The 18,589-nt window shown below is 44.0% G+C and overlaps 7 protein-coding genes across 12 annotated transcripts; 5 read left to right on the top strand and 2 right to left on the bottom strand.

The window, feature by feature from the left end:
- Positions 1 to 150: 150 nt before the first annotated feature.
- On the top strand, positions 151 to 1,225 carry LOC116931402 (DNA-directed RNA polymerase II subunit RPB1). Its single transcript, XM_032938994.2, has 3 exons — positions 151 to 254; positions 333 to 773; positions 854 to 1,225. Exons 1-3 carry the CDS (start codon positions 237 to 239, stop codon positions 1,142 to 1,144), a joined length of 750 nt encoding a protein of 249 aa, XP_032794885.1. The 5' UTR covers positions 151 to 236; the 3' UTR covers positions 1,145 to 1,225.
- Positions 1,226 to 1,783: 558 nt separating this feature from the next.
- Positions 1,784 to 5,022, top strand: LOC116931390 (nose resistant to fluoxetine protein 6). The gene is made up of 11 exons (XM_032938972.2): positions 1,784 to 2,271; positions 2,347 to 2,830; positions 2,892 to 3,189; positions 3,258 to 3,421; positions 3,483 to 3,619; positions 3,691 to 3,725; positions 3,801 to 3,994; positions 4,059 to 4,197; positions 4,264 to 4,459; positions 4,529 to 4,789; positions 4,868 to 5,022. The coding sequence occupies exons 1-11, from the start codon at positions 1,935 to 1,937 to the stop codon at positions 4,948 to 4,950; spliced, it is 2,328 nt and encodes a 775-aa protein (XP_032794863.2). The 5' UTR covers positions 1,784 to 1,934; the 3' UTR covers positions 4,951 to 5,022.
- LOC116931403 lies at positions 4,921 to 6,553 on the bottom strand. Of its 2 annotated transcripts, XM_032938995.2 has the most exons (6): positions 6,238 to 6,553; positions 5,996 to 6,142; positions 5,828 to 5,928; positions 5,634 to 5,758; positions 5,372 to 5,568; positions 4,921 to 5,308 (listed from the first exon to the last, which is right to left on the bottom strand). In XM_032938995.2, the coding sequence occupies exons 2-6, from the start codon at positions 6,137 to 6,139 to the stop codon at positions 5,141 to 5,143; spliced, it is 735 nt and encodes a 244-aa protein (XP_032794886.2). In that variant the 5' UTR covers positions 6,140 to 6,142; positions 6,238 to 6,553; the 3' UTR covers positions 4,921 to 5,140. The 2 variants fall into 2 exon arrangements, with proteins under 2 accessions (XP_032794886.2, XP_045024292.1); XM_045168357.1 differs by lacking the exon at positions 6,238 to 6,553 and having other exon boundaries at positions 5,996 to 6,229.
- A 197-nt stretch (positions 6,554 to 6,750) lies between these two features.
- On the top strand, positions 6,751 to 10,803 carry LOC116931387. The gene is made up of 2 exons (XM_032938966.2): positions 6,751 to 7,029; positions 7,095 to 10,803. Exons 1-2 carry the CDS (start codon positions 6,900 to 6,902, stop codon positions 10,604 to 10,606), a joined length of 3,642 nt encoding a protein of 1,213 aa, XP_032794857.2. The 5' UTR covers positions 6,751 to 6,899; the 3' UTR covers positions 10,607 to 10,803.
- A 431-nt stretch (positions 10,804 to 11,234) lies between these two features.
- LOC116931404 lies at positions 11,235 to 12,501 on the top strand. Its single transcript, XM_032938996.2, has 4 exons — positions 11,235 to 11,480; positions 11,565 to 11,702; positions 11,794 to 11,931; positions 12,027 to 12,501. The coding sequence occupies exons 1-4, from the start codon at positions 11,259 to 11,261 to the stop codon at positions 12,060 to 12,062; spliced, it is 534 nt and encodes a 177-aa protein (XP_032794887.2). The 5' UTR covers positions 11,235 to 11,258; the 3' UTR covers positions 12,063 to 12,501.
- Positions 12,502 to 13,381: 880 nt separating this feature from the next.
- On the top strand, positions 13,382 to 15,997 carry LOC116931393. 5 transcript variants are annotated; one of them, XM_045168353.1, is made up of 5 exons: positions 13,382 to 13,583; positions 13,749 to 14,129; positions 14,203 to 14,262; positions 14,330 to 14,443; positions 14,501 to 15,997. In XM_045168353.1, exons 2-5 carry the CDS (start codon positions 13,781 to 13,783, stop codon positions 15,931 to 15,933), a joined length of 1,956 nt encoding a protein of 651 aa, XP_045024288.1. In that variant the 5' UTR covers positions 13,382 to 13,583; positions 13,749 to 13,780; the 3' UTR covers positions 15,934 to 15,997. The 5 variants fall into 5 exon arrangements, with proteins under 5 accessions (XP_045024288.1, XP_045024291.1, XP_045024287.1 ...); XM_045168356.1 differs by having other exon boundaries at positions 13,660 to 14,129; positions 14,504 to 15,997; XM_045168352.1 differs by having other exon boundaries at positions 13,660 to 14,129.
- Positions 15,998 to 16,043: 46 nt separating this feature from the next.
- Positions 16,044 to 18,589, bottom strand: LOC116931397 (collagen alpha-2(I) chain). Its single transcript, XM_032938987.2, has 9 exons — positions 18,428 to 18,589; positions 18,065 to 18,335; positions 17,626 to 18,003; positions 17,357 to 17,527; positions 17,206 to 17,295; positions 16,978 to 17,139; positions 16,749 to 16,907; positions 16,471 to 16,680; positions 16,044 to 16,389 (listed from the first exon to the last, which is right to left on the bottom strand). The coding sequence occupies exons 1-9, from the start codon at positions 18,437 to 18,439 to the stop codon at positions 16,289 to 16,291; spliced, it is 1,554 nt and encodes a 517-aa protein (XP_032794878.2). The 5' UTR covers positions 18,440 to 18,589; the 3' UTR covers positions 16,044 to 16,288.

Below are 18,589 nucleotides of genomic sequence, written 5' to 3'. Positions count from 1 at the left end.
ATAGGAAACAATCCCAGTAAATTTTAACGAATAAAGAACAATTGCGGGATTTAACTTTTGACTGAGCGTACCCTGATGAAGTTCAAGGATTTCTGTGCCATTTTGTTTCACACTTTGTTTGTTCGTTTTGACGGACTTGTATATAAACACCGTTTGAATTGGAAAGGATCATCAGTCAGCTTTTGAGTGTGCACAGTTGAAGAGTAGCATATCACAGACAGTTGCAATCCAGCATCATGTTTCTCTCTCTTTTGGTATAGTCATTATCTGGTTATTCAATTTATCTTTTCTAAATGGGTTATCCTGACACCAACTTTCTTTATTCAATTCAGGTTTATTTAACTGCGCTATGCGCAATCAGACCAGTGTCCAGCAGCTACGGCTTTCTACTACCCCAGCAGCCGATCAATTACTACCCCGCAGTTAAAGCGTATTACGCCAACCCGCCAACTTACTACACCACAGCCAAGCCGCACTACACCACTGCCAAACCTTACTACCCCACCACTAAACAATATTATACTACCCCAGCAGCCTATTACACCACCCCAGCTCCTTATTACACTACAACCAAACCTTACTACACCACCTCAGCACCTTACTACACCACCCCGAAACCCTACTACTCCGCCGCTCCGGCTTACACCACCAGCAAACCTTACACGGTCCAGCCAAGCTATACCACCCAACCGACGTATTACCAACCGAGTCAGCACACCACAGCCTACACCACGCCCTCTTATTATCCGGAGAAGTACGAAGGAGATGACAACGTAAGTATCACTTCTTCAATCTTTATTAATCCATTCAAACAAATCCGATCAAAATGAATTCGATTCTCTTTCATTACCAGGGATGGCACAATTACGCATTCAAATTCAACGTCAATGATTATTTCGGTAACGAGCAATCGCGTAGCGAGACGCACGAGAACGAGTTAACTCGCGGAGAGTACACCGTTAACTTGCCGGACGGTCGCAAACAGATCGTGACCTACGAAGCGGACGAGAACGGCTACAGGGCGGATGTCTCGTACGAGCCGGCCGGGCAATCCAACAGCGATCATTCCAATTATTACAGCACCTCGAAATATGAAGGCAACAACTATTATCAGACGACTCCATCGTACAATTCGGCTTACTGAATTTGACTTTTGAATGTGTGTACATTTCCGAATTGCGCGTGTGTTGACCAATCAAAAATAGAGCCGTGTGTACGAAATCAATGGGGATATCATTTTTCGTGGGAAAACCACGAGTTCGATCGATAAACACACATATACCAAGCTATTATACAGAGATATATCTAGCCTAATTGTGAAAACCCCAACGTGAGAAGTGATTAGATCACGATGACACATCTGCATTTTCTATATTATCAACCAGCACGTCCACGTTTATTCCAGGGCTGTTCTGACGGATGAGGACAAACATTTTCCTGCCCGAAACATGAAGCAATCGTTAATTATAGTTGTCGAAAGATTATTTGTTTGTCATGTAAGGACATTAGTGATGGAATGCCTAGGAAAAACCATAGATTCTAACAAGGTCCTTTTAGCCATCAGCAACGGCCCCCAAATAACGTTCAACCATTTGAGGTTTTGAGGAATGCAGTTGTGGAGGCGATTCCTATCTTTTATGAAAAACTATTTGTTAAATGTGAACGTGTGTGCATATTGACAAAGTGACGTAATCTTGTCTCCCATCCGATACGATTATCAGCAAACGACTAGGGGGTCCAGTATTTTTTGGTGTGTGTTGATTTTGAACTATGGTGCAAGTTGGTGCACTGTACGTATATAAATATCAACGATTGAAACCAATCAATCATTGTCTCATGGCTTGTTAAGCGGTGACCGTAGTCACAGTCATTGGAACGTGATCGAGTTCAACGTGTCTGATTTTTGCTGGTCATTGGAGAGACGAAAGAACAAAATGAAGAGCTGTTGCCGATTAATAATCATTGTTGTCGTGAGTATCAACTGCTGTCGTCAAGCTGGTGTTGCTGGCCAGTCTGTCAGCCGACTGGGCGGGATCGTTCGTCAGCAAACATTCCAATCGTGGTGGAAAGAGAAGACGGTTGAACTGGAAGAAAACGAGTTGGACGAAAGCGATCAATTGAACTTGATCCAGCAGTGGCTTCATGATTTAGTGGTTAGGCTGGTGTCCTCCTCGTACCCGACGGCCGTGGCCAGCAACATCAGCCACCAATGCCAGGTGGATAGTATCCATTACGTCCACAATCTCTACCGGCGTTCCTGGGCTATGCAGAGTAAGTTGATGAATGAACGGTAAATGTGGCATTTTCTTTGATCTCGATCATCAATTGATAAACAATTTCAATTAGTGAAGGAATCTTCCGGCAAAGTCCCAATCGGACTGTACGGATCGGGCAATTTTCACGCCGACGGGTTGTTCGATGAATGCCTGGCCGTCCGCGGTCCCAATTTCACCGGTCAGTACTGCACGGCCTATTTCAAAGCGGCTCCAGTTATGCAATCGGACATCATTGATCCTCAAGTGCCTACCAATAATGAAGAACGGAGCGCTAACTTGGTGACGTTGTTACAATTGCTGGGCGCCCTGTCGCCTTCGGCGGGGCGTGTCGAACCCAAAGTGGCAAAGGCTGACGTACTCGCCTACGCTTTTCCTAGCATCAGTTTCTGTTTGCCATCGTCTTGCAGCGCTGATGACCTGGGCCAGGCCGTTGCGGAGCTTGTTGGTAGTTACATCATCGCTAATTACTCGCTCGTGACCGTGACGGACGAAGTGTACTGCTTTACAGATGACGAAGATCCGCCCTCTTTCGATGGACCCGACATTACCGTCATGTAAACAAAGATCCATTTTGAAGATCTTCTTACATTTTCTAATGTCTGTTCATCTTCACAGAGTTGTATTGAGCTCATTGGGATTGCTGGTTGTCATGGCAACCGTTCACGATGCGTGGAGGATGATACTGAACGAGCCTTTCGATTCCAAGAAAGACGGCCATGTTATTAACGTTTTACACTGTTTCTCAGCATTAACTAATGGAAGACGATTGCTGTCGATGAAAAGCACGAAATCACCTTCGAATTTGGCTTGCGTTCACGGCATACGAGTCCTGTCCACCTGCTGGGTGGTCATCGGACATTCGTGGATCATTGGCCCAGCTTCTAATTCGATGAATCCAAGCATGGTCAATGACGTGAGTATATAACAATTCAAACTATGGTTAATTGGTCTAACTGAAGAAATGTTCTTTCGTGAATTTAGGATGCGATGACGTGGTGGTTCCAGGGCATTTCAAATGCCACAATTTCGGTTGACACCTTCTTGCTGGTGGGCGGTCTGCTCGTCTGCTATCTTTTGCTGGCCGAACTGGATCGCAACAAGGGCAAATTCAACATCGGTTTCTTCTATCTCCATCGATATCTCCGGTTTTTTTTTGTTCATTAAAATATTCATTTAGTGGATTACGTCACGTGTTTTACGCTGCAGATTGACGCCAGTGTACGCCATTGTTCTCGGATTCGTCGCTACGTTGATCGTGTACACGGGGACGGGGCCCAATTGGTACAACGTTCAATTATCTGCTTACGGATGTCGCATCAACTGGTGGTGGCATCTCCTCTACAGTGAGTTCTATTTATGTATATCCCATCACTTCTTTGTTGCTGAAACTAATTGAGTTTGGATTAAACTACAGTCAACAATCTCTTCCCGACCGACATCAACGTCCAGGTGAGTTGTTTTGTATTCAATATGTCAGATGTCAGCGTATTGTCTTGAATTCTTGTTTTTCAACGGGAACATCAGTGCATGGAACAGACGTGGTACCTGGCACTGGACATGCAGCTGTTCATCCTCTCGCCGCTGTTCATCTACATGTTGTGGCGTCGCAAAAATATCGGCCTGGCACTACTTGCTTTCGTCTTTCTAGGCACGATCGGTGCCAACTTCGCCATCTTTGCCGTGTTCGATTTGATGCCGACCATCATGCCCACCCGAACGTACGATCCTTCACACTGGCATCCTTGCAGTTTGGATAAAATCTTGAATGAAATAATTGTGCAGATTCGATACGCTGGCAATGGGATTGGATGCTGATTATTACTACACTAAACCGTGGACTAGAGCTCCACCTTACATCGTTGGAGTGTGGCTCGGTTGGTTCTTGCACGTGACGAAAGAATCACAGAAACGCACGTCCAAGGTATGAATAAATAACATTTGTATCATCAATTCATTTGATGATGTTAATTTTCAAAATGATGTGCAGATAATATTGGTGATATTTTGGACATTATCGTCTGCTATCATCCTGGCAGTCATCTACGGATTGGTTCCATATTTAGACGAGAACAAAGTGCCCACCATCGATCCGGCCATCAGCTTATGTTACGGTTCATTACACAGAGCAGCCTGGGCTATCGCCGTGGGCTGGATCGTGTACGCTTGCACGCGTGGTTATGGCGGTAATTAATGCACGTTAATGTTGTATATCGTGTTCATCGTATTTCATTGAAGAAAACAATTGGTTGAAGGCTTCATCAATCGATTGCTGTCCTGGAAAGGATTCCTACCTCTAAGTCGATTGAGTTATTGCGTTTATCTCATTCACTATTCGTATTTGGACGCGTTCTACGCCTCCAATCGCAAACTCGTTTACTACACATTCCTCAGCCAATTGACGACCTATTTCGGGATTTTGGCCACTGTCTTCGGGCTGGCATTTGTGGTCTCCATCACGGTGGAGGCTTCTTTCCTAAACCTGGAGAAACTCGTCTTCGCTCCGTTTTATCCACGTAAGAATGCCATAATTTTTGTCAATAAGCATTTCACAATCACGATGCCCCTATACTATTTAAACGAATTTCTTATAGCTAAACCGAGAGAATCAGAAGTTGTGCAGCAACACTCGTCTAGACGCATCGACTGGAAAAGCAAATCGTTTAATAAATACTAAATTTCGCAACGGATTATTATTAGAACAAATACGTTACACACGTCCGTTGGTGAATAATATACAAATTCTATATCAATTCAAAGAATTATTTGATTGGTTATAGACCGTTCCATAGACAACAAAAACGATGCATTTCATACAGCAATATAGGAAAGCCAGCTGATTTGATTCGCAAATAAATATTGTATTGTTAACTTTGTGCTTGCTGTTCATCAGATTCTGCCACGGCAATAGAATAACGAGGAGGTCGTTCTTCTTCTTCTTCTTCCAGGCGACGTGATGAAAATAAGGCCATTCTAGCGAGGATTTCCCGCTCTGGCCTGTGCGACGGAAAGGTTTGAATAGCTGACGAGTTAACCTAAAAACGCCATTGTTTGAATTCAAAATGATTTTATGGGGTTATCTGATTTTCATTAACCACCGTTGTCATCCCCCTGGACGTGTCTGTTGAAGATCCGATGACGGAGACATTGATGTTAGGAAAACCTGGCCGATTCTGCGGCTGAGGGGGAGCACAACACAACGGACGTGCAACCACAATGACGGACAAAAGGCTGAAGATGAGGGCCACGATATTAACGACCAATAAAGCCAGTTGAGAAATGGGTTTTTTGCAAACTTTTCCACAATAAGAATCTCGTTAAATGTGCGGAAATCGATGCGTTTGTTAAATGGCAACGTACTGTCAATATCAAGGTCGTATTCAGAATGATAGTGATGGCAGTCGGTGTAGCCAGCCCACGACAAACCGCTGACAATCAAGGCGAACATGATGGATAAACAGGAGAAGGCCAACACCCATGACAACCTGAAATTCAAAAAAAAAAAAACTAGCACAGGTTGGCTGTCTCATTTCAACTTTGCCTATTCATCTTACCTCATTTTTGTGGGCCTGTAAGAACCGCTGAATCCAACTAAGCCGGAAATCAAGTGAACGCTGGAACCCCAGATGCCCTGGCCAATGTACGGATGGACCGCCTAATATACAAATGATTCATTTTTATTCAAATTTTTAATAAACAAAACAAAACAAATGACGTTATACCTCTAAGCCGACGCAGAGAGAGTAGATGAGAATGTTGATGATGGAGAACAATCGGAGTAGTCCCGTCTTGACGTTCACCGTCTTCCGTCCAACATTCGGCGTCCTGCGGGAGTTTCCAGCTACCGCATAATTACCTGGCCGCATTTTCTTCATTTTGTTTTTTTTGTTGTTTGTTGAATGGATAAAGAAACACACACATTTGATTTAAAACTATAATCAATTATTTATTTTTGGGGGGTTACTTGTAAATGTAAATGGCAAATCCAGAAGGTTAGGCTGTCAAACACGAAATAAACGATTTCGAAGGTGTTGCGTCTTCTTAATTTTGTGTATATTTTATTATGCCCGGATGAAAGATGTAATCAGAGGTTACTATGGCAACTCCCCAAAAGGTCCGATTGTTACTATCCTCGTTAAGTCTTTTAATGCTGTACACGTCAAGTGATACATATTTATATATATGGGTTGTATTTAGTAAGATGGCGGTAGATAGCGTGTCTCTGTGATGGCATTAGCAACTGCTGAAAAGGGCGTGGCTAAACGTGTTTCTTAACGTTTGTCACAAAAAGTGTTTCTCAATTTAGAATAATTGCATTACACGAAAAACGTCTGTTAATAAATGCAGGTGAAATTATAGGCAATGGAGGGAATCGACTCTTGTTATTGAATATGAACGAAGGCGTATCAATTAGCCCTGGGGCAGTGACGTAGCTGCTATAACACTTGAGGGCTTTGGCTCCAGTTTTTACCCGCTTTCTTTACCCTATCCCCCTCGGATAATTCTTTGTTTGTCGAGTGTTCCAAGTTGCGCAATAATTGCACAGTCTGCGATAGCCACAGGTGTGTGCTGGCTGTGGGTATCTCGTCTGGCTGGATCTGTAAACACCTTCTGAAAAAAAACAACATGGCGAATAAAGAGACATGGACGCGTTGTGACGTCATGGATCGTTACGTCATTGAAATGGCAGCATTGGGACGTCACTTCCAAGTGGGCGATCTGTACAACTATCGTAACGACAGCATCATCCTACCAGGTATACAAATCATTGACATTGACACATCGTCTTGTTGATAATGATGTGGTTCAAATCGTGTCCAGATCGAGATTCGAAATGGTCGACTGAAATCGTTTCCAAAATGCAGGTGCAATCGTTTGGCTCCGACTCTGGACTGTCGTACACCAAGTGGGAACGTTTGGGTGTCGATGAACATCTACGATCCAGCATTGCAGCCGGAATCATTGGCCAGTTGTCGGGTTCCAGCAGGTACTTAACAGATCGAGATCAACCGGGTCACGTCACTCGAACTGTTGCCTTACGAATGGAATCCCACAAGGATCTTCGCACTGTCGATCAAGAGGACGTGGCATCAGGTTTGTGCGGATTCAATCAAGCCACTCACTTGGTTGTGGGTGTCGTTTACGGAGCACAGGCCTATTGCGTCATGACTCACGATCTTGCCAACGTCGAAGAAGAAGAGGCCGAAGAACACTTGTCCAAGATAACGTCCAAAATGGAAATCGCTTTGACAAACGGCCGGCACTTGGACGCTTTCGTGGAACAGTTTGACGATAGGCAAGCAGAGCACTTGACTCGTGTTAAATGCCGACTGTACGCTGATTATCAATCTCATTCTGTTCGTGAGTATTGTGTTTTTGAAGCTTACAAGCATTTTCTCCAATTAATCCAACGAATTCAGAACCCCGAGTACCAAAACAGCAAAGATAACGCCATCGCTGTTATGCTGTTTCCATTGAAATTCATCGTGGCTTCAGCTGGAACACTTGAAGCGTTCGAATATCGAGATGTAGACGTCGATGTGGTGATCCGTTGCTGTCGAATCTCAGACACTTTGAACAGAATAATGGCAATGGCAGATGAGGCAACCCGTACGACAGGTAACCGAATGCATCGCGTTCCTTTACGTCAGTTCCATGATGCCGTTGCTGGATATCAGGGCAAGTTCCAGGCAAGCCTGAAAAATGAAATGCTAAAGGCCCGGCAAAATGCGAAGAGTGACGATCAAGAAATTGAACGAATCGTTCAAATCGCACGGAGCCATCCGCTTTTCAAACCGCCTCGTCTGGAACAATGGCTCCGCTTCAAACAGTCTGAATCGGACATGATTGAGAAGATGGCCAACATGAAGGAGATAGTCTTCTTTGCTGACAGAACTCAATTGGAAAGAGAATTGGCTGACACCTTCGTTCGAAACTTTGCACTCGTTTTAAGAATTCCGACCGTGGATGATGAAACAAATGCGATGCTGGAAGCGATGCGAGATCACCTTGGCAAATGCGTGGAACTGACGTTGGACTATTGTGACAAAGACAACGAGAACAATGAAGACGGACTTCCGTGGCATATGATTCAAAGCAAGAGGAAGCAAGTGCTGGACAAGATTCGTGAATTTGCCAATCACGTTCAGAAGAACAAACATCTGGAAGATCAACTGCAATTCTTCCTAACATTCGATGATCCTGGCCAAGATGGCTGCCATTATTCCGTCTACCAGGCTGATAACTTACTGAAGGACAATCTGATTGCGTTGCCTCATCCGCCCAACGATCTCCGAGTTAATTATCCAACAAAAGACAACGCGATCGATCTGAAATCGTCTGATGTAGTTCGAGTTTTATGGAACTATCAAGATGTAGGTTATCCGCATCATTTTGTAGTTGAATACCGACCGAAAGGGAGCTGTGACAAGTCGTGGATGCAGCGGAAGACGACAATTCCGGGCGAAAATCAAACGATGATCAGCTTTCCAACCGGATCGGCCATTGAAATTCGAGTGGCGGTCGACACTTGCATCGGCCGTAGCGATTTCTCGAATGTGATCGACGCTGCATCTACTCGTAGAAGCGATTTGCATAAAGACGGAGCTCATTATTCCACCAAAGAAGACGCAATCTGGTTCAACTATCCATCGTACGCCAGGCTGTTCTTCTCGATCCGTTCACGATGTCAATCGGACAATCGAAGAATAGCCGAAACATTTGCGCTGGAGAACAGCATTTTAATGCACCGAGGTAAGCCCAACATCCACCTGTTGAACGTCAAAGAGAATTCCATCGACGGCGATTTCCGATGGATGGACGTCGGCCCGTCTCGTCCTTCCATTTGCACGCCGTTCAACCGCCGTGATCACAAGATTATTATGCTAATGGGCACTACGGGCAGCGGGAAAAGCACTTTGATCGACGGCATGATTAATTACATTTTAGGCGTCCAATGGAACGATCCGTTCCGTTTCAAATGCGTCGGCGAGAGCCGAACGAGTTCGGTGACGGCCTACACCATCCGCCATCAAGACGGGATGTGCATTCCGTATTCGATCACGATCATCGACACACCTGGATACGGCAAAGACGCTGGTGAACCAAGCGATTCCAGCAAGATTCAACGGTTCCTAACGCATCAGAACATTCGAATCGATCACATCCACGCCGTTTGTTTTGTGGCCGCTTCCAACGATGTCGAATCGACGAAGCCCCACATCGTCGATTCGGTTCTTTCTTTATTCGGCAAAGATGTCAAGGACAACATCCGGCTGCTTACCACGTTCGCAGACGTGGCCTATCCTGTTGTTGACACTTGCAGCGCTGCCACGTTTCCCGCTGCATCGACAGGTTTCACTTACAATCGATTCGATAATTCTGTTCTGTTCGCTTGCAACGAAGATGAAGACGACGTCTGTTTCGACCAGCTCTTCTGGCGAATGGATCAAGACAATTTTCGCGCATTTTTCGATCATTTAGAGAAGATGAACGCAAAGGATTTGGGCTCGACTCGCGACGTTATCCAGCGCCGTTTGCTGTTGGATCAATCGCTTCAAGAGATCGAACGCGGCTTGGAAGTTTATTTGGTCAACGTTGAGAACATTCGAATGTTTCACAGGAAAATCAAAGAATACGGCGATAAAATGGAAGCCAACAAGAATTTCACGCTGGAAAAAACGGACACGCGTCGCCTGAAGGTGAAATGCCGTAGAGGATACGTTTCCTATAATTGCCGACGTTGCCGGAGGACGTGCGAGGGACCTATTCGATCAATGAATTTCGATTACCTTCGCGGCATCAAGAAGCAGTGTTCGCACGTTTTTTGCCCGTGCCCGGCCACGGAGCACGAGTACCAATCGTGGCAGTGGCGTCACGTGGCGCATCGAGTGGTTACGACTGACGCAGAAATGAAGGCCGAATTCGAGTCGAATTCCAACGATAAACTGACGACCGAGCAGCTGTTGGAGCATTGCCAAAACGAGTTGAAGATGACCAAAGCCAAATTGTTCTGCTTTTTAGCTCGTGTCGGTTCCAGTTGCCTTTTGCTGGAGGCGACAGCTCTACGCGCCAACACGCTCAGTCTGGCCGACTACCTGAGTCTAATGAGGAGCCGAGTCGCCGAAGAATCGGCGCCCGGCTACGTGACGCGTTTGGAGATTTTGAATGAGCTGCAGCAAAGCCTGGCCCGCGATCACCACGAAAATAAGATTGTCCAGCCGGCCGGCAAGAGTCCGTCAGCCATTTGCCATGGGGAAGAAACGGGTAGCGAACCTTACGAATTGAAGTTTGTCGAAACATTTGCAAACTCTTTCGCTATTGGTGACTGTTAGTTGATTATTTATTTCTTGAAATATTTGTGTTGTTATGTTGTGCAACCTCAGCTGAAAGATAATCGTTGAATTCTTTATCCCCCTAAAGTTCTACACTAATATAATTCTTGTGTGTGTCTACCTGCAACGTGTTTTCCTCTTTCTATCGTAGAGGGCGTCAATAAAAAGCGAATGATATTCGCCATTTTTCAACTAGATTTTGTTGTTGTTTACAGCCAACAATTGCTAGTAGAGTGTGATTTGAAGACTGGAATTAAGTCGGACACACTCACGTATTTGGAACGGTGCCTTGCATCTATCTTTGCTGTCAAAAGTAGACCTTCCTCAAGGTATCTTTCAAACACTTATTATTATTCCAGTATGTAATCACGGAAGCTGTATAGCTGCTGGCCAATATACCCTTAAAAAAAAAAACAATAAAAGGACACCGAAAGATCTTCTCGGAAATGAAAAGTCGGGGACTTCCCAAGAGCTAAAGGGAGAAGGGGCTGTTTGCATAATGAGCTCTTATAACACAATTGCAAACTGCCAGCAGCGCCAGAAGGCAACAGAATTGCTGGTTAGAGACCAGACCAGACAGATTTGGATATTAACAAAACAAAACAAAACAGTTTATTAATGCAGTTGTGCAAGGAAACGTCGTCAGTCCGAGATGGACCAGTTGAGTGTCATGACGTGCCAACAGACATCTACCGTCCAGCAGCCGATGCTTGAGGACAGTATTGCGTTATTGCCTTTGACAAAGTCATTGATGGAGAATCAATCTTTGGAATCCAGTCAATCGACTCACGAATGTTGCAATTCGGCCGCCCTGCATCGCAAAGTGGACACGGCCATGGAAGAAAACATTCTGATGCGGCAATCAATCAACGACGTACACATTTTCAATTCAAAAACAAAACGTTTAATCTTGTTAAGATTTTGTTTTTAAAATGCTGTGGGCGATTTTTAAAAACAGATGACTTTCACTATGCACCAGTGGGTTCGTGTCAATCAACAGCAAAACGAACGTGTCAGATTAATCGTTGAAAAGCTGAAAGCATCCGAACAGGAAAGGAAGGTCTTGTTTCAACATTTAGAAGCCATCAAAATTCAGGTAAAAAAAAATAATAATATTTGTATTATTTTGTTGTGACAAATATTTTGCCCGGGGCTAAAATTTCATCATATATGGACGTTGGATTTAGACGAAAATTCGCGAATCCGAGTGGGACGCCGAACGGGACCGGTTGGCCACTTTTCAGGGGAATCACCGAGATAAAACGAGCAAACAAGTCATTTTAAAGCTACAAGAAGAGAACTGGAAACTGCGTAAAGCTCATTCGGTAACCTCATTTTCCGTATAGCTTCTCCGGCTAGCAGTTCAATTCAAAACATATATAGTGTAATATAGTACATCCTTTCATTTTTTTCTGCACAGAGTGCCTTGGTCTGTCGACAATCGATTTCCCGTTGAATTGCCAACACGTTCGATCGAATGTCATCGATAATGGGCACACGTTGAATCAACATGCCCCACCCAAGTGATTTTAATTAAATATCATATCGTCATACCTTGAAAATTAAAAAATTAAACAAGTGTCGTGTAAAACCCGAATAAAAATTAAAAAGAAATGTCCCCCCCCCCCCTCGTTAAATGTTAAAAAAAAAAGAAGAAAGGTAGACCAGGTGTTGAAACAAGAACCTTGCGCTAATGATTACCGACATCGTGTAATAGATGCTATACATAAAACGCATTGTGCTGGGTTCTTTTTATAAGGCAATTCAAGGGAATATTCTAACTGTCGGTGAAGGTGCAATTTCTTATTAGGTGCTTATGGTGTAGGAGGTGTATACGATATCTTGCCCGTGTTGATCCACTTGTGCAAGGAAATATACAAGACGATTGTTTATAACGTGTATATACGCCCAATAGAGAGAGGATGTATATAATTTCAGACGCTTGAATTTCATATACAACTCGTAAACGATAAATCCCCGAATCAAATTGAACTTGATTGTCGACATTCTCATCAAATTTTGAATCTATAAAACATTTAATTTTATATAAGGAATATTTTGGTTTAAAAAAAATAGGAAAAGTTGGGCTTAAGTCCGACTTATTTTTACGTATACAATCACTTCACTTTGTTTTCTTTGCTTGATAATTATAAGTTTGGTTAAGCCATTTGCAGTTAAATTGTTGTTGCAAATTTTGTTCGTTCGTTTTAGCATCGCATTTAGTTAAAAAAGGTACTACTTAAAAACTTAAGTGAATGTCTTTGCACTATAAAGATGTCGAATAAAATTAGAACTCGGGAGCAAAATCTCTTCTTGGAATGGGTTTGTCTCTTAGGACCACTTCTCTTTTTACCTGCCCATTCAATTTGAATAGAAGGAGGAGCTGTTTTCCGGCCCTTTCTATTCACCCCCAATCGGCCTGATAGACATGTAGGAAGACGCCTATATACCTGACTGCAATCTCTTTGAATGTGTCCGTTCTCTTTGCAACCATCTGCACATTTTTGATGTTTTAGATATCGGTCGCGACTGGTACAGCAAAGCACTTCCCCCATCTTTTATTCATTAACAACTTAACAATCCGTTCTTGTTGATTGATTTCATGTGCCCCATTTTTAAAAGTGTGGAGGTTTTCTTTCATGCAGGCTCGCCCCTCACCCATCAGGGATTCGACAAATGTTGAAAACAATAAAAAAAAAAAAAAAATGTTCCAGTTTCTGCCCTATGGCTTTCATTTTTTTTAGGGGCTGATGTCTTGGTTTACAACCTCCTGCAGTTCGTGTTTGGACGCCCAACAGGAACCAGCTGCTAACCGACAACCCGTTTGTTTGACCTTCTCGAGTGATTTTCGTACACTGTGAGTGTTCAATATCATTTTCTAATCGTATTTTTCGGGGAATCGCATTATGTAGGATTGGTTCAAACCTAAAAGGAGAGAGAAGAAAACGCTGGAAGATCACGAATAGTTGATTAGCAGGTTTGAAAGTGATACGTTTGGTTCATCAGTCGGACCGGTGCTAACTAGTTTTCAAAAATATTGGACATTTGAACAGAGTTGTATACGAGCAATTCAAACTGCTTGGCAACGACGGTCGGGTGCCAAAACAGAACACACGTTTTTAAAATCCAGTTTTCGTTCCAGCAATTCCAGTCATTTAAAAGAAAAATTTTCAAATGAAACCGACGGGGAAAAAACATGGAAACAGGAAGAGGAGGAAGCGGACGTTGTTCAAGGGATCGGTCAAGCAGGTCCTCGAGAACTACTTCCATCAGCAACCGAAGCCATCGCTGAAAGAAATTTCTTTGTTGGCCAATGCCGTCCGAATGGACGAGGAAGTCGTACGAGTATGGTTCGGCAACCGACGATTTCAGGAAAAGAAGAAGAGACCCCCACCAAAAACGGCCGCAAGACGAACTCGATCCGCTTCTCGAGTTCCGGCTCCCGACGAGAACGTCGATGGATCCATGGAGCCAATTGAGGATCAATCGACTCCTGTCATAACAGACACTAATGAACTGATTGGTATTTAATTAACAATCATCAATGTTTACGAGATAATAACTGAAAAACAACGCGATTCATTTTGATTCAACAGATTCAAACGATGAGGTATCGTACGATCTTCCGCGACTGGTTAGCGTCACTTCTTTAGCACGTAAGATATATATAACAGCGATTGCATCCCAACTGTTGTGGTTAACTCCATTTTGAATTTATTATAGACGATGAAATGGATACAGGGTCGTCTAGTGACACGAACGATATGCCTCAAATCGTTCCTCGTCCTCTGACAAATTTGAATGCGCAATCCGAACCCACAAGCAGCGAAGCTCCGGGTGTGTACTATCACTAATTTTACAGATTTACGGATTAACAACTATATCCTTTTAAAGCAGGATCATCTAAGAATGCAAATCCGTTTGGTCATTTATCACGTCGTTCGTCATCAACCGATGGAAACATCCGAATAGCAGAAACTATTTGCGGCAAATCCATTCGCATTGGCAACTGCAATGGAATCGATCTCTACGCCATTGCGTTCCGAAAATCAGCTGATTCATTTTCAAGCTTCGAGCGATACGTTTACGGCCAACCGGACGGTCTTCCGGAGCACAAAACGATCGTGATCTACGGTGCCGACAGATCAAACCAAACAAAGTTCATTGACGGAATGCTAAACTACATTTTCAACGTCGAACACAAAGACACATTTCGTTTTCTAATCAATGAACAGGAAACGAATCAAACGAATTCCATTCAAGTCTACACGGTTCATCACGCACAAGGATTCCGCATTCCCTTTTCAATCACAATCGTTTGTATTCCGATGTACGACGCTGACGATTCGGAGCTCTTCAATCACCAAGAAACCGCTCAGACATTCCACGAATTTCTCAAAAACAAAGATGGCATTCAAGGGCTGGATATGATATGCAACATCGTGAACGAGGCCAGCATTAATCAGCAATCATTCTTGTCCATCTTTGGTAACGATGTTGAAGCAATCGTCAGCAGTTGGGAGCCCAACGATTGCACTGACGTCACGTGTACTTGGCACTTGAATATGCAACGTTTCTTTGCTTCGCTAACCAGAAAGAAAACGAGGTCACTTGTGTTGGCAATGCACGTGCTGGAAGAGCGAAAACAAATGGAAGCGGCCGTCAGAGGTCTCCAGCGACTCGTTAAAATCGGTAGCTCTAAAATCGAAGAGATCGACAAAGCGAAACAAATGATCGTGTTCTGTCAAATGCAAATCGATTCCAACGATGAATTAGATGAAAATGTTGAATCCACACGAAAGGTGGAGCTGCCGGTCGGCCAGTACGTGAATAATTGCGACTATTGTCACGTCACGTGTCACGATTCGTTCGTTGAACCGCGTGTTTTGAAATACGAAGAGGATGGCTCTCCGTCCTCGGATTTCTTTGAAACAACAGCCACGGGTTTCTGTTCGTTCTGTCCGGAGAAATGTAATTTGAATATGCATTCGAATCAATCGTATCGTTGGGTACCCGTCAAAGAGGAGAGGGTCGGTCGTTCTAACCGCGTGCTGCAGGATCGGAGAAGAGAAACGGAAATCAAATGGAACGAGATCAAATCAAAAGGACGTGATTTGGTTAAACAGTTGCAGAGTGAACTCAAAGAGAACGGCATGGCCATGCTGGAACATTTCCAAGCCACCTGGCGGTGCATCCAGCGGATCAACAAGATCGGCTTGCGCCGCAATTCGTTTCTAAATCGATTCGTTTTCGATTGCCTCTTTGACGCAGAGCAGCATTTAAAGCTACTCGGATTCGATGAAGGGCTGGAAAGTTTACGACATTAAAACGTGTATAGATTAACAAGTTTTATGTACCATAGCCCAGTAAATAAGAATTTAATTGCTGGAAGTTTATATGTTTGTTTTTATGCGTCAACAGATATTAGCTGAGTATATAGAATCCGTAATTTGTATTGTCATCCTTTGTAATGTAGAAGCTGTTGTTTTTAGACCTCGAATAATAAAACATAAATAATATTGAGATTAAACAATCAATTTTGGATATAAGGAGATATAACAATCGCCTTGAATTCAATATCAATAAATAAAAGAATTGAAGCTTCTGTATACGGTGTAGGTGTAGGCAAGAAGATTTCGTTCCTTACATGTGACCGCAGCATCGATGCAACTCGGATTATTCTCAACCAACTCCAGGTACTCCGGGCACTCCGGGACTTCCAGGTACTCCATTGTTACCTGGCGGCCCAGGGTCTCCTGGGATACCATTATCGCCAGGCAATCCTATAATGGGTTTGAATACACACGTTTTCAAATTTTGCATTTAAAAAACACGGGTGTACTTATATTCAAATGAATAATCACCTGGAGATGCGGGAGATCCTGGCGATCCTGGCGAGCCTGGGCTTCCAGGAGTACCCCCAGTTCCTGGTGTACCACCTGTACCAGGTGTACCTGGTGGACCAACCGCTCCTGGAGTACCGTGTTCACCTGATTCACCTGGAAGTCCTGGCGATCCAGGATTTCCAGCCTCGCCAGCCGTTCCATGAAGACCGTGCAAACCCGGATCTCCGACTTAAATGTTTTATGTGATCAATTTAAAGTTCGATTGCCTTTAACAAAACCGATGTCAATCTTTATACCTTTTCCATCCGTTCCGTCTTTACCAGATGTTCCAGCAGGACCAACTGGACCTTGGGCTCCATTTTTGCCGTCTTGTCCTTCTTGGCCATCGGTACCGTCCTGTCCGAATTGCCCACCTGTGCCGTCAGTTCCATCTTTCCCGTCTTTTCCAGGTGGTCCTAATGTTTGTTATACAACACAATAAGGACCTAATTGATTTCATCATCGATTGATGTATAAATCACATACCTGGAGGGCCTGGAGCTCCGTCCTGCCCATCTTTTCCGTTTTGGCCGTCCTTTCCGTCCTGTCCATCTTTCCCATTTTCTCCTGGCACACCTGGTGGACCCGGAGCGCCATCTTGACCGTCTCTTCCGTCCTTCCCGTCTTGACCATTTGTTCCAGCCAATCCTATTTGCCATCAGTTGATTGAGTTACTATATAGATCCGTAATCAGCATATAGGAATATGTATTGCCTGTCAGACCAGGTGCCCCATCCTGGCCGTCTTTGCCGTCCTTTCCTTCGACCCCGTCCCGGCCATCTTTGCCATCAGCTCCATCTCGTCCTTCATCAGAGTCGTTAAACATTTTCGTTTAAACAAAATGCAATTATTTCAATATATATACCTTGAGTTCCTGGGACACCGGGTGGGCCTTGTGGTCCTTGTGCACCTGGAGGCCCTTGGACACCCTGGAGCCCAGCACTTCCGTGAACACCTTGAATGCCTTGTAGTCCTTGCATACCTGTTGGTCCTATTGGTCCAGCTAATCCATCTCGGCCATCTTTCCCAGGCGGGCCTGGACATTCATTTTCATCCGCAATCGATTAAGTTTGAACAGCAAAACCAAAAACAAAATGGGGTGGGGGTGGGATAAAGAGAATGAATCAATTATACCTGGCGGTCCAATTAAATTAAACATCCAAGGTAATCCCAAACCCATGGCTGGTCTCTTTTTAATGTATTCATCATCGTCCTCGTCTTTCTTAACGTTTTGCGATGGTTTGCGATTGTGTTTTTTACTTTTCGTTGGGTTCTTTTCAAATCGATTGGGTCTTCTCGGTTGAGCTTGGCCTCCGAAATGAAACGATTCGCCATCCGTTTCCGACGTATCGTCATTGTTAGCGTAATAGACGTTCGAACCGATCTTGCTCTTCTCTAAAGAAACTAAGCCCGTTTTGGCCATGGACCGTAAGATCCTCCACCATTCATCATCGACCCGTCGCGAAGGGCTGCGATGATCGGCAGGGGGTCCCGTACGCCTACGATGGTGACCTAAATTGACAGGCATTCACGAGTAGCTGTTTAATAGTTTTCAAATATAGAAGATTCTTACCGTAATTTCTGGGAGGACTCAGCGATGGGTTCCAGAATTCAAAAGGAGTCCTACGTCCAAATAAATAATCGTCCACAAAGTATCGTCGATTTTCGTGAATCGTCCACACGTCGGCAGGCGAATAACGTCCTGTGTAACGGTAAGGATAATACGAACGACTCGAACGACTTGTTGGTGGCATAGCAAAGGATTGCGTCGATTGTTCAACTGTCGAATTGCCCGTCGGAAACGCTAAATAGGCAGCCACCAAGTAAAATAAAGAACCGATTCCCTGATACACGACACATGAACGTTATACAAATGTTGATGTTATATATTACGATTACACTTAAACGAAATGATCTAAAAAATGTTTCAACTTACCAGCAGCGTCATTGTTGTGTTCTTAAACTGTAGTTTGCAATGTTTTTTAAAAAATATGTGTATAACTTCAGATTTAATCACGTTGGAAACACCATCACTATCAACGCCCAGCTCAGTTCAGGAACTGGTATGGACGGTCAGCAAGCAAAGAAAAGCGCAGTG

The sequence above is a fragment of the Daphnia magna genome, linkage group LG1 (genome assembly GCF_020631705.1).
Source record: "Daphnia magna isolate NIES linkage group LG1, ASM2063170v1.1, whole genome shotgun sequence".
In the NCBI taxonomy this organism is placed as follows: domain Eukaryota; kingdom Metazoa; phylum Arthropoda; class Branchiopoda; order Diplostraca; family Daphniidae; genus Daphnia; species Daphnia magna.
This window is presented reverse-complemented; position numbering and strand designations above follow the sequence as displayed.

Bases quoted from the DNA above. Each gene is read 5' to 3' on its own strand.
- LOC116931402 (XM_032938994.2), top strand. The intron at 774-853 runs GTAAGTATCACT...TTTCATTACCAG, and splicing joins AGTACGAAGGAGATGACAAC to GGATGGCACAATTACGCATT.
- LOC116931390 (XM_032938972.2), top strand. From the start codon at position 1,935: ATGAAGAGCTGTTGCCGATTAATAATCATTGTTGTCGTGAGTATCAAC. The intron at 4,460-4,528 runs GTAATTAATGCA...AATTGGTTGAAG, and splicing joins TTGCACGCGTGGTTATGGCG to GCTTCATCAATCGATTGCTG. The intron at 4,790-4,867 runs GTAAGAATGCCA...AATTTCTTATAG, and splicing joins CTTCGCTCCGTTTTATCCAC to CTAAACCGAGAGAATCAGAA.
- LOC116931403 (XM_045168357.1), bottom strand. From the start codon at position 6,148: ATGAAGAAAATGCGGCCAGGTAATTATGCGGTAGCTGGAAACTCCCGC. The intron at 5,759-5,827 runs GTAAGATGAATA...TTTGAATTTCAG, and splicing joins TACAGGCCCACAAAAATGAG to GTTGTCATGGGTGTTGGCCT. The intron at 5,569-5,633 runs GTACGTTGCCAT...ATTGTGGAAAAG, and splicing joins ATACGACCTTGATATTGACA to TTTGCAAAAAACCCATTTCT.
- LOC116931387 (XM_032938966.2), top strand. From the start codon at position 6,900: ATGGCGAATAAAGAGACATGGACGCGTTGTGACGTCATGGATCGTTAC. The intron at 7,030-7,094 runs GTATACAAATCA...AATCGTGTCCAG, and splicing joins CGACAGCATCATCCTACCAG to ATCGAGATTCGAAATGGTCG.
- LOC116931404 (XM_032938996.2), top strand. From the start codon at position 11,259: ATGGACCAGTTGAGTGTCATGACGTGCCAACAGACATCTACCGTCCAG. The intron at 11,481-11,564 runs GTACACATTTTC...TTTTAAAAACAG, and splicing joins TGCGGCAATCAATCAACGAC to ATGACTTTCACTATGCACCA. The intron at 11,703-11,793 runs GTAAAAAAAAAT...CGTTGGATTTAG, and splicing joins TAGAAGCCATCAAAATTCAG to ACGAAAATTCGCGAATCCGA.
- LOC116931393 (XM_045168353.1), top strand. From the start codon at position 13,781: ATGAAACCGACGGGGAAAAAACATGGAAACAGGAAGAGGAGGAAGCGG. The intron at 14,263-14,329 runs GTAAGATATATA...AATTTATTATAG, and splicing joins TAGCGTCACTTCTTTAGCAC to ACGATGAAATGGATACAGGG. The intron at 14,444-14,500 runs GTGTGTACTATC...ATCCTTTTAAAG, and splicing joins CACAAGCAGCGAAGCTCCGG to CAGGATCATCTAAGAATGCA.
- LOC116931397 (XM_032938987.2), bottom strand. The intron at 17,296-17,356 runs GTATATATATTG...ACTCTGATGAAG, and splicing joins CGGTGTCCCAGGAACTCAAG to GACGAGATGGAGCTGATGGC. The intron at 16,908-16,977 runs GTATGTGATTTA...AACAAACATTAG, and splicing joins CGGAGCTCCAGGCCCTCCAG to GACCACCTGGAAAAGACGGG.